Source organism: Rhynchophorus ferrugineus, unplaced genomic scaffold (assembly GCF_030347505.1).
Source record: "Rhynchophorus ferrugineus isolate W39M unplaced genomic scaffold, kcgeb_rfMv2 rfM4, whole genome shotgun sequence".
Lineage (NCBI taxonomy): Eukaryota > Metazoa > Arthropoda > Insecta > Coleoptera > Curculionidae > Rhynchophorus > Rhynchophorus ferrugineus.
In genome coordinates this window covers 13,669,166-13,682,455 of record NW_027472583.1, presented here as the reverse complement: position 1 = coordinate 13,682,455, position 13,290 = coordinate 13,669,166, and the positions used below count along the sequence as shown (strand labels likewise).

Here is a 13,290-nt window from a genome sequence, read left to right as displayed (position 1 = left end):
AAACGGTACCTAAAATTAATAGTTTGATAGTCTCATTTGTTGAAGGAACCCCTACAAAAAAAAATATTGATTGGTTGGAGTGCACCAATATGTTACATATAGACTTGTTTATTACGTCGCTTGTAATTCACAATTTAATTGTGTCGAAACGGTTACAGTTCGTAGTGCCTAATTCTGGAGAATCCTAACCAGGTAATCGGTAAACTTAGGTAGTTTCCCTCTAACTTGGCGACGTTGCCATTTACTAGTAATCAATTGGGAGAATCCTACGAATATAGGAATATACATGGTAGGCAGTAATGGATAAATTATCCATTAGTGAATATTGAGGATAAGATAAGAGACATTTGAGGATATTCCGTACAGGTTCGTACCCATTCAATTTTAATTTTAATTTTACAAATTGGATTCAGTTCTATACCAAATTCATTATATTTTAGGCATAGTTAAAGGAAGTTGAAGTACAGCTTGCTTGAAGATTTTTAAAGTTCGTAATTCCTATTTTGGTAGACGTAGTACTACTTCTAAATTTGAACACGATTGAGTCGGAATTCGTAATGGTGTATCAAAGAGTGAGAGGTGAGAGTTATTAAAATCAGATAAGAATATGATTGCTGCCAAAATAGCTGTGAAAATTCTTATAGATACGACCTGGGTGAAGCTCGAGCTGAAGAAAATAAAGGATCTGTGTTATATATATAACACATTTTTAATTACTGGGTACCTGTCCTACTTTAAAAAAGATTACCAAAGAGAAAAAGAGAAAGGAAAGGAAATGTTAAAAGTATATAACCACGAATGTATACGTGTATATTCTACATACAGATATAATGCATATCGACTTGACTTGCATTCCGTGTTTTTATTGAACGAATTGAGAGATGGGTTTCCGTGCTGCTTTTGCGTATCGAAGAGATGCGATGAGGAAAGAATAAAGGTTTATTTAGTGCCATGCAAGATATATTATTGACTAATTTTAAAAATAAATGAATGCTTCTGTTTTTAAAAATTGATAAATAAATTATATTTGTTGACCTACATGTCGTTTTGTGTTCTCTTTTACCTTTTAAAATTAAAAATGTTTTTAAAAGGTTAAATAAATTAGACATAATATATAAACTTAAAATAACAGAGAATAAATTTGAAAATCAGTTTCAAGTGAGATTTTAGGTAAAACAAGAATATCATGTAGCTAACCTTTTAATATTTGACCTATTTCACTTTCTCGGTCAGCACCAGGCCGATTTGGCTGGCGTCGGGGTTTGCGTTTACCGGTACGTAACGTATCTGTACAAGTAAAAATACTTCATTTTTAAATTAATTAAGAATGGATAATTTTTTAATGACATTTGATAGGCTTAACCAAAATACTTAATTCATTGTCAGACATTTTTATGATTATCTATAATGTGCCAGACGTTCCATTTTATTTATAAAAAAATCAGATTATTTCAGTATGGCCGTAATTCTTATATAATTTATTTAAGTATCAAAATACGTAAAATTATTTCGCCAGACAATAATTCTATTGTTAAATAATAAGGAACATTATTAAGGCTGCCAAATAAAATAGGTATGTTGAAAGAGTGCTGTCAGTGTGTGCCTCTAGATATTTTAAAAAAATATTCAAAATTATACCTGTAACATAAGATGTATATGGTTTTTTATAGTGTTAAAGAATTATATTTATATTTGTTTAAATATCGAAAAATATTGTATAACAAAAATATCGATATATCGAATGTATCGCCTACCAAAGTCATAAATTATCCATTCTTATTTAATGTCAAAATTGGCCGGGATGCTGACCAAGAGAGTGAAAGAGATGGTATGTTAAAAGATCAGCTTACCTGAAATTCTCTCTCCAAAATGTTGCTAGCTCTTAGAGTATTATATTATATTCTTCAAATATGCGTATAACTTTCAACACCTGGCCACCTTGCAAATTCATATACTTGTGTGCATTCCCCGATTCTTCAGAACTAGACTCTTTTGGTGCAGTATACTATAAATTGCAAGCTAATTGGGAACCACCTGTTCATTGTTGGAAACTAACTGAAGATATTTGATTACCTGGAAAACTTTTATAGCATCCTTCATATAGCTCAAAGATTTCTCCATCCGATTATTATTATATCTGTATCTAGCTCGCTAGAGATATTAATTAATCGCATACATAATTTAATTAAAAAATATCAACTGAAATTAAGCAGAAACTTACTATTCTTCAGAAACCTTAAACAAATATTTTCTTCTTTTTGTTCTTCTTCGCTGATTCGAGAACATCGCGACACTCTGGACGTACGTCGTTGCGGATCGTCCGAGGAGAAGATCTCCAACACCACGTGTTCACTTTTCTGTTCCGATTTGCTCATTGTTCGACCGAAATCACGTCGAAAAAGTCCACTTCACTCCCGGCGTGATATTTCCACTTCCAAAGGCCAATTCGATCGTTGGTTAGTTAGGTTAAATCAGGAATTTCGAAATCATTATATTAATAATTCTTGATGTGTTTACTGTTACGAATATAAGCACTTCAAAAGTCCCATACTAAATATAAAACGAAATATCTCCAATACCTTTTAACTTCAATCATAAAATATACAACTCTTGTCTAAATAGTTCGAAAAAAATAAGGCCGACATTACGGGGGTTGTCTAGAAACATACATGTCTTATAATAGTTAACATAAAACATAAGATTTCGGAAATAAATATTTAATTATTGCCTATATCTGAAAATGTTTATATAAAATTGATGAAATGTAGTGCACATAATCAAAATACTGTATTAATTTGGTGTATGGAGAGTTGCATGACAATAACATTTTATAATAAAACCGAATCCTGATTATGTATATCAGGTACTACCATGTATTATGATATTTTTTTCACTGAAATTATGAATTTATTGAGAAAAGTGGGTACAATATATAGAAATCGAAATACAGCATTTTCTATAATTTTTTTCCAACTTTCTGGCAAACATATTGTGTCGATAGAACAATGTAGGCAATATTTCGAAACAGTTTCAATTTTTAGCAATTTTAATCACCAGGCACTATTTCTAGTATCCTTCAGAAATGTTGCAATGTACCGGAGCGTTGTAATGAAAATTGTTGCCATCATTTTTTAATTCGTCTGGTACCCATTACTTACCTTTGACCTTTTTCGTAACACTCATCTATCGAATTTAATGGTTACATGAAATTATTCACACAACAGAATATCCATTAATATGATAATATAGTCGGTCTAATAAAACAGCCAATGTATATTCCAAATGCACTTCGTAAAATTCGTTATTCTACCATAGTTAATATTAACAGAATGCCGTCTAATGCGTTGGAATATGTAACCAAATCAATTTCAACAAACGTATACAAAATTCTATCAAACATTACTGATAATAATTAAAGGTTACAAAGAGGTAAACGTAGGAAAGCGAAATTTGATATTGATGCGGCAACATTGCAACATCATCAGAATTTATTGATAATAAACTTGGTTATTGATTGTTTATTCAATATACTATACCTTAGCACTAATGATACCTTTCTAAGATCCCTTTTTTTAACTCATTCACAATTTTATTTTTATTTTTATCATTATATTTATTTTTTAGTCCTTATTTGTTTGAGCATTAAGTTTCATTTGAATGGATATATGACATATGCTGATAATTTTTATGTTTTAATCATAATACTGATACATTAGTTTTCCATGGCTTCTTCAAAGAATCAATTAAGGCATTTTTAGTACAACGAGAAGGTTCAAACCGAATAGAAGATGAAGAAAACTATTTCAGGCTGGAAACAATGTTATCATCAAAATGCGAAGAATGATTTTAGAAAAATAAATAATATTTTTGTATTATATTATTCCTGATATTTCTCTCAGACCATCTGGTTTCCATTTTACCTCTTTCTGAATGATTGCTCTGATAATTCCTTATGTTAAGCTAGCTCTGTATTAATTTTTAGAGAATAGTACGAAAAAATTAAGGCTATTGCTTTTATCGGTTATAATAACTTTTCTTTAAATTTTGTGTTAATAACTAGAAAATTGATGAATTACTAACATTTTTCATATGTAGGACTAACTTTAAACCTAAATCTGTATACAGAGTACAGTATATATTTAAATTCTGTTTCCTGTTGAATACAATTTACCGTTTTGAAGTACTTCTATAGATAAACCATGCAATCCTCAAAAACCGATCTCTTCAAAGAGGCCTGGTAAGGCAACCCGAAACCTACATCTATTCTTACAGTTAGCAAAACAATTTAAAGTTATTTTCATCGTAAATATTTTGGAGAATAATGGCAGCGAATAAACATCGCGCCTGGAAGTTTCAACAGGGTCATTTTTATTTGCTGTTGTGGGTTTTTTTCCTTTTCGTTATTCTTTAGGTCCGGAATGTGAAAATAAACGTAATATGATCGTGACTTTTCCGTTGATGATGATGACTGTTAGGTTCAGTGTGACTTATAAATTGTAAATATAATAAAATATTAGTGATGATAATGCCGCGGTTTTTTTGTGTTTTAAAGTCTCCTTTTTAGCAACGACGGTTTATCTGGACTGGACCTACAGTTTAACGTGGGCCCCGAACCACGGTCCTCAGCATTAAGCCTACCGATTGAGTGACAAACTTAGAAATCATCGCAGAAGACATCCTGTCTTACTCAGTCTGGTTACTGGCGTGGCTGGGATCATTTTCCTTGCCGGTTTTTGCATTCATGCATAGGACAATAACAAACATAAATTTGTATGTAACCTGTATTTGTTTTGTAACATTATCTATATGGCTACATAAACACAGATGGTGTGGAAAGCTTAAATCAACATATTAAATTATTAAATATTCATAGAAAAGTTTCTTTCAATAAACCTATTTATTACTATTATCAAAAAGTTATACCATTCATTTCTCGAAATATACGATATATAAATACACAAACGCCTACAGAACTTTCACAGTGGTTTATTGATCCAAAAACGATAACAATAGTGAAAATTGATACTATTCTATAAAGTGATCGAAGAATAATATTTATATTAATGTAATCCAAATCTAAACGATCCTAGACATATTTAGGAGTTCTCATTAACATTATTTCCTAAATACAATCGGGCCAATTCCAAAACAAACATGATTGTTGAATGTGAACTACCGATTTTATTGACATATTTAACGAGTTTTGTTCTTTGTTTTGTTTTAGTTTTGGTGTAACTAGTTGATATTTTACTACCTTAGTTGTCGTTTGAAGTAAATAGCGCGATTACTGGATAGTATCAACGGGCTATATATTTGCTGTAGCTATTTCTTTTATTGTCATGCTTTGTAAGATATGTATACATATACAGAACAATAACTAGTCGAGGCTGATAAACTATAATCTTACGGAAATTGACGTTATGCGACAAATTATTTTCGGGCAATAGAGGTAAAATATACATCGATAGTTGTTATATAAAGGCATATCGATATTAAAATAAAATAAAGATGTTTTGAAGATTCAAAGATGTTAGTTAATATTTACAATAACATCAGTGAAATAAGTCGACAATATATAATATAATAAATCAAAATTTATTGTATAAAAACTAGAGTATAACAATCAACAGAAACGACTCAACACTTTAGAACCAATTGAAAAAAATTATAATAATATAAATATATAAGTATAAAATTTAAAATTAAGGAAATATCGTTACAGTCATATCAATATTATGAGTTCTGATTCTGATGCACCGCCAATACATTTCAGATTTCTTCCACATTTCCACATATTTCGTGTTATGGTAAAAGTCCCGCTACCATTTTCATTGGCAATAATTCTGCTCAAAGAAAAAAATAAGTAAGTGTGGTTTTCATAAAAAGTTTATTTGGTCTTTACATTTTTTTTCGTTATGACTGAAAAATTATATCGGCTAAATGGTTACCGCGATTCGCTATACAACTTTCGGCTCGTATAAGACATTTTTCATGATATCCTGCAACATCTGAGGTTGAACTTCTTCGATTTCGTGACGAATATTGTCTTTAAGATGTTGAATTGTTTGGGGCTCATCACATAAACTTTTGATTTTAAAAAACCCCATAAGGAAAAGTCTGATGCTGTTAAATCCGGAGATCTGGTTGGCCATGCTAAATCGCCACTTCGCCAAATTAATCTTCGAGGAAAAACGTCATTAAATAATTGAATCGTTGAACGAGCTGTATGTGCTGTGGTCCCATCTTGCTGAAACCAAATGTCCACTAGTCCTTGATCTTCCATTTCAAGCACAAGAAAATTTCGAATCATGTCTTTAAAAAAATAGGGACCAATGATGTTTTCAACATGAATACTACCACATACAGTTGTTAGTGGGTGCAATGATGTTTCATGAATTAATTGAGCATTCTGTGTTCCCCAAAACCGACGGTTCTGTTTATTGGCATGGCCACTGAGAAGAAAATGGTCTTCATCGCTCATTGTCAATTTAGACAAGAAATCTCCAATTTCACCAGACATCCTTAAGATTGTATTACTGCAGTCAACTCGTCAGGATCTCTCGGTAATAATTTTCGGAATATTTGAATTTTGTACAGGAACATTTTAAAATCAGTTTTCAAAATTCGCCTTAAACTGCGTGCAGAAATGTGTAACTGAGAACCACGTCTCTGAATTGATGTTTGTGGAGACTCTGCAACACTATCGCGTACCAAAGCTGCATTTTCAGCTTTACGAGACGTTCCTTGTCTTCAAAAACGCGGCCTGTCTGCTGTCGTACCGTACTGTAGAAAATGTAAACATGTAAACATGTAAACATTCGCATATAAATTATGATATTTTTGACGAATTTTACGTATTGTATTGTATATAATCGAAGGTTCCCTTCGTAAGTGTACTATATCTACTATTTGTTACAACATTTTCTGTATGCTTCATCTTGTTTACTTCAGTTCAATATTTTTGCTACATTGCTTGTTATTCTTTATAAATCTTGTGTTTACTTTTTCTAGCTTTACTTTTGAAAGTATCGAAGCAAATTCGAATAGTCCAAGTTTATTGAGCGACGAATACTAAGAATAACAAGTCCAATCAACTAGAAACCTTACTTATATATATATATATATATATATATATATATATATATATATATATATATATGCTTAAATACTATAAATGGATTTAAAAGGTAAGGGAAAAAGGATCTAAATAAACTTACTATATAATTTTTTAATAATATTTACTTATAAATTCATTTTAAAGGATTTAAAACAGATGGTGTTACTTTTATAGATGGAGTCGGTCAGAATACGAGCAAAGACACAACAATGTTATTCTTCAGTATGACTAACATATGCTCGACTAATCTAACAATTTAAGCTTCTAGGCTTTTAAGTTTATTTATGTTTTCTTGTAATAATATTAAAATAATATTTTTATATTATTTATTTTATTGTTTTATTATATAATAACTACTATTTTTCTATATATAGATTCACCTTGTGTATATTTGTGTTCGCAAAACTCGAAAATTAGTCGATATAGTAACTTGAAATTAGAACGAGACAAGTATTTTGCAATTTATAGATAAAAATAATAATTTTAAATATAAAATTTAAAAAAATATAAATTCATTTCGATTAAAAATTAAATTTAAATATAACTATATATGTATTAGCATTTTCACTTGACAATTTTAGCTATTTATTTTTGAATATTAAATATTATAAAGTTATTATAGTATCCTTTTTCAAAAATTTAAAGGTGAGTTAATTTGATATAGAATGCTATAATTAATCTACTTAGATTTATTTTATAAATAATTTAATTGCTAATATTTAGCTACTTATGTGAAACGGTGAAAATAAACTGATCAGAATTACTAATTTAAAAATAAATCCTTGTTGTTACCAGTCCTTGCATTTTTTCAATACAACTAAAATTATAAAAGAATCCATATTCTCCGTTGATAGATTACTTGGCTAACGCCAGCTACTTGTCTAGCTAACGACAGACGAATTATTTCAGATTTATCTAGCCCAAGTTATTTATTGGAAATCAAAAGTTATTTTTTCATTTCGTCAATTTAATTCTCATTATTTTTAGATCGAATTGATTTGTTTCCATTTTAAATACATGATTTATATCAATTAAAAAAATTTCTGGCCTCGCATATTTCATGGCTAAAATATTGATATAACACTGACACTATAAACTATAAAGATTGTGTTACTATTTTAAGGATAATCGTGATGTTATATAATAATTTTATTTTTTTTTCTAATAAAAGATTTAATGTTTATAAAATGAGATGTTTCGAAATAATCTCATACCATTCTAAGGTGTCCTCAGATTTACTTCTTGATATACGAGGATAATTGACTGTCTCAATGGTGAGTGGGTTTATATACGGAAATGAGATCCTTTGCGGGTACGTTTTGTTGAGATTTCGTTTGTTTCCTGAATATTGAATATTTATTGGTCACTACAATTCTAGTAGGGATATTTATTTTTGGTCTTGGGCTTTGGGTTTTTTTTACATAGCATTGTCCACTGACCATTGCATTAGTACAATACCTTCCAATATCCTTGTTAAGGTTCAGAATAATTATCAATATCAGAGTGTTCAGCATCATAGATATTTATACTATAGTTTAATTCAGAAAAGCAATTTCGTGCAAAGCGCAATTTAATAACATTTTTCCGCATCCAAAGGGAATGTTTAAGCAACACCTGACATTTTGTAACATTTATCCTTTACAAGTGCTTTTGTCCCATACGCAATTTCAATTGCTGAGATCGTACCTCACAAACAGACATTTTATTGACAAACAGGGTGACGAATACTCTTAATTAGCTCACCTACCGACTACTACTGTTGCAACATATGCTGACAATACAGCGGACTTATCATTACACTAGGATCCAATATCAGCCACAAAAAACCTCCAACTTCATCTTAACAAAGTCGAATTAGGTTTGAAAACGTGGCGTATCAAAGCAAATGAGGCAAAATCTGCCCGTATGACATTCACCTTTTGCAGAAGAACATATCCCTCGGTAAAATTTAATAATCATGAACTTCCGCAAGCATACAATGTTAAATATCTGGGAATACATTTTGATCGCCGTCTGACTTGGAAAAAACATATAGTGACAAAACGCAAACAACTTGGGCTTAAACTAAAGCAAAAGTATTAGCTGATAGGGCGTAAATCTAAATTATCATTATCGAACAAGGTTTAGCTATATAAGTCAATACTTAGGCCCATCTGGACCTATGGTATTGAACTGTGAGGTACGACTAGCAAATCTAACATAGATATCCTCCAGAGTTTCCAGTGTTAGTAAACAGTTAAATGTGCGCGATGACGGTGAAGTGCGTGGGCTCAAACGCAAACTACAATACGAACTGATTAATAGATATATATAGTGAAATTTAATAATTTCTAGAATAAGTTAGAATAAGTTAGGATAGACTTTAAAATAAGATAGAATAGTATCTAGAATAAGATTTAGATTATAAGTTGTACAGCAGATCACTTACTAAAGTAATCTTCTACATGTTAGGATGGTTATATTATATAATGGAAATCAAACAATAATACTTATTGCCCACGGGCAGATTGTTGACGTTCTAAGAGATTAATAAAAAAAAATTACAAATAATCAATGGTGTTATTGGTGTTTAACCCTAAATATTTAAGTATTCTTCAATATTATTATAAGAGTGTTATATATTCTGCTCGTTCGAAAGCTTCAACAGATAAATATTTTTTGACACATTTTTTGATAGTCTAGAGATGGACCTTTAGAATATTTTACCACTTAAAGAGTTTGAGAATATTAAAAATATTAAAAATTACTTCCTAAGATCAACACCCAAGAAAGGTATTAAAAGTTTTTAAAAGTTTTTTTCCTTTTCTTATTACACCATATATAAAATCTTAATTTATTGCATTTCATTGTCTTCGAACTCTTTGACCCCCAAGCCGTTCTTTTTCAACGACATTAAAATAACAAACCACAATTCGACATTCAACCAAGTGCCCAGAGTAACCGGGGTTGTTGAAAAGCAATAGGGCCGTGTAATATTCCTGGATGTCTCAGAAACATTTCCCCGGCTATGACAGCTGGAGGTCCACAGGGTTGTATTTTGAGACCACTCCTGTATCTTCTCTATATTATACTATATGCATTACTTGAAACATTTGCCGACGACACAGTTATCATGGCAAAAGATATATCGCCGTCTAAAGTAGTAGTAAAAAGTACAAGATCTACAAATAGACTAAAGGATTGAAAATATAGCTCAATAGCTCCAAATCTACAATGCTAATTTTGAATTGCTGAAAAATGACAAAAAATTAATTATACCACTTGACAGATGAGCGATTTCTCAAGCAGAATACCTAACTAAATATCTCTCAACACATCTCGGTGGTAGGTTAAATGGGAATCTGTAGACAAAAAGTGGTATATACGAAGTGAACCAAGAATTCGTCTTAAAACATGAAATAAGGTTGCTAAATCAAAGCAACGTGGAAGCAATACAGCTACTGGACAACACACAGAGAATCAGAATGAATATTAAAACAAACGAAACCACACAAACTTATGTAGTGCATAAGTGTATTTTTAACATATATAGTTATGGGGATGTTCTGCAAGGAGTAACATAAACAAAATTCAAAATTCTTCAGTCCTGAGAAGTATTTTGGGCACACCCAAGTACTACAGGAGTAACTACCAACATCAAGACCAGATACTCACAGTCAGTGAAGAAAAGAAATCAAGAGAATTGCAAGGAGGCATGACTGAAGGAAAGATATGAGGAAAGACTCCATTCTCATGAGAATATTGAAGTATTGCAACATTTGGATGCCACCAGAGCAGGACACATACTTAAAATAGTCAATGTTGTGTAGTGAGGTGCATATAATAAGAAATACTGCAGTGATACAGACAGATAGGGCCGATGGGTTCTCCTAGTTATATACCTAGATTTAAGTTATCATAAAGATAAATTGTAGGTTAGTCGGAAACGACTAGTAACAATGTAATAATTAAATTATACAAAAAAGGTTAAATTGTTTATATTGATATTGCGAATTTTTAAGAACTATATATCGGTTATTAAAAGACACGCAAATTCTTAGTACATGAATATCAAATTACTCTTACTGCTAGCTCCAATTTTTGTTGTTACAAATTATAAAATTTGAAGAATACACATGGATAGGTTACATCTTGCCTGCTTGTGCATAAAACTCTACTTATTGAAAATAACAAGATATGTTGATTATCACGACAGCTATTGAATATTTATACTATGCACGATGAAGAAGATGTATAAGTAATCTGTTAATAATAATACTGATATATAAAAAAATCTTTGTGAAAAATAATAGGATTAGGCTTTTCACCAATAGATATATCTCATCCAAATGCATGCAAGATCCTAACACATTACTGTAGAATTCATGTTATTGCAAACTTCGATTTTGGTTGTGAGAAGAAATATATTTCGAAGAATACACATGGATATGTCACATTCTGTCTGCTTTTGTATAAAACAATAGTTGTTGAAAAATAACAAAGAAATTTTGATATCCCTTTAAATATTCATACTAATCACGATGAAGAAGGTGTATAAATTATCTGTTAATAATAATATTTATTTATAAAAAAAAATTAGTGGAGAATATTTGGCATTAGATCCTTTGCTTTTCAAAGTCATGGCTACGAATTGAAGACACGTATTAATTTTAAATGAATTTAATTAATTATCCTACTGAAATCAAAGCCTGTTGTATATTCAAATGATGTGAAATTAAGTGTACTTATTATGTTCGTTAACTTTAAATATAACTGATGTAGATATTGCGATGACAGATAGTAAAATTTTGTTTTTAAGAAACAAAAACTTGGTAGGAATGTAAACCGAATTTTTCGAATGTTTTTCCATCTGTTTTAACAGACAGTAAAAAGGCTAATTTAGCATCTTAGACTTGATTTACCTATTTCGCAATCAAATCGTCGAACGAATCCAAACAAACATCACCGAGACCTGACGGAAAACGAGGATACATCCGATTACATTAACCGATCCGGCGATAAACACGAAAAATCCCGTTTAATTACAATTAAATTTCGATCAATGTGTTTATCGTTCAGTTTTTAAGTGCTACTAACATCATTCAAACACCATTTCGAGACGAGTGAAACGAAAATAAACAAACGCGAAGCGATCAAACAGTACCGACACGTGGTCCAGACTTACGCGCCCGACTTGATCTTATTTGAAGCGGAGTCATATCGTTACTGTATACCAAAACATTAAATAGAGATCCTCTCAGGTGGTGTCTGGATCGAATCCAAGTTATTTTCGGATGAACGTAGAGAATTTTGTCACCAGCCTGCCATCCGATCATTATTGGCTAGGATCACAGAGGTTTTTCTATGCGGGTATTATTCATCTGACACATATGTGATGCTAAATATGTGTCATTGTTCAGATTCTGTAGTGTAAACGTACGAATTGCTTAGGCGCTTTTATCATTCATGTAAATCACACTGAAAATAGGGATTTAGCTTTCTGGGAAGCTTTGGAAAAATCGTTGTGCAAGGTCCAATATCTAGATGACACTACAATCGCCTTTTCGATTCATTTTATCGGTTTGTTCAACAAGAGTCGCCAAGGCTTTTAATCTTGCGAATGTTCATAACATTTCGACTTGTGTCTTTGTTATTTTTTATTTAGGCGCCATTTTTTGGTGCGTAGGGCATAAATAGACTGCATTTAGCGTTGTGCTATATTTTCGTGGCTAAATTATAATCAAAATTAGTTCGATATATTGTACATTTATTCTACGAGATACACCCAGCGTTTTTGCTTGGAAAAAATATATATAATTTTGAAGAAAATGGGAACATATATTAGGACATTTAATTCTATACCTCTTACTTATCTTTCAGTGAATTTATAGATGTCATCCCAAAATAACTGTTTGTCTTTTGAGCAAAACCATTCATGGAGCCATTTTCTAACATTTTTTAAATTGGCCAACTGCTGCTCTGCAAGCGCGTGTTCCATTGATGCGAAAAGTTGATAGTCGGACGGTGCAAGGTTTGGAGAGTTGCTGGTGCGATAATATATGTTGTTCAATTGCTTTCAACCCTTCCCTGATCAGTATTGCATTACAAGATGGCCTGTTATCGTACTGTAAAATAATTTTACCGCGTTTTCAGGAACATTTTGAACGTTTTACGATCAATGCATAGTTCAAATT

At 31.1% G+C, this 13,290-nt stretch overlaps 1 protein-coding gene across 1 annotated transcript in view; it reads right to left on the bottom strand.

Moving 5' to 3' along the window:
* LOC143195208 (A-type potassium channel modulatory protein KCNIP1) overlaps positions 1 to 12,324 on the bottom strand; it is a 438,330-nt gene extending 426,006 nt beyond the window's left edge. The window contains exons 1-3 of the mRNA XM_076402179.1: positions 12,019 to 12,324; positions 8,332 to 8,586; positions 2,222 to 2,657 (exon numbers count right to left, since the gene is read on the bottom strand). Of these exons, the coding sequence (XP_076258294.1) occupies positions 2,222 to 2,375 (154 nt within the window). The 5' untranslated portion in view covers positions 2,376 to 2,657; positions 8,332 to 8,586; positions 12,019 to 12,324. The remainder of the gene's footprint in view (positions 1 to 2,221; positions 2,658 to 8,331; positions 8,587 to 12,018) is intronic.
* Between the last annotated feature and the right edge of the window lie 966 nt (positions 12,325 to 13,290).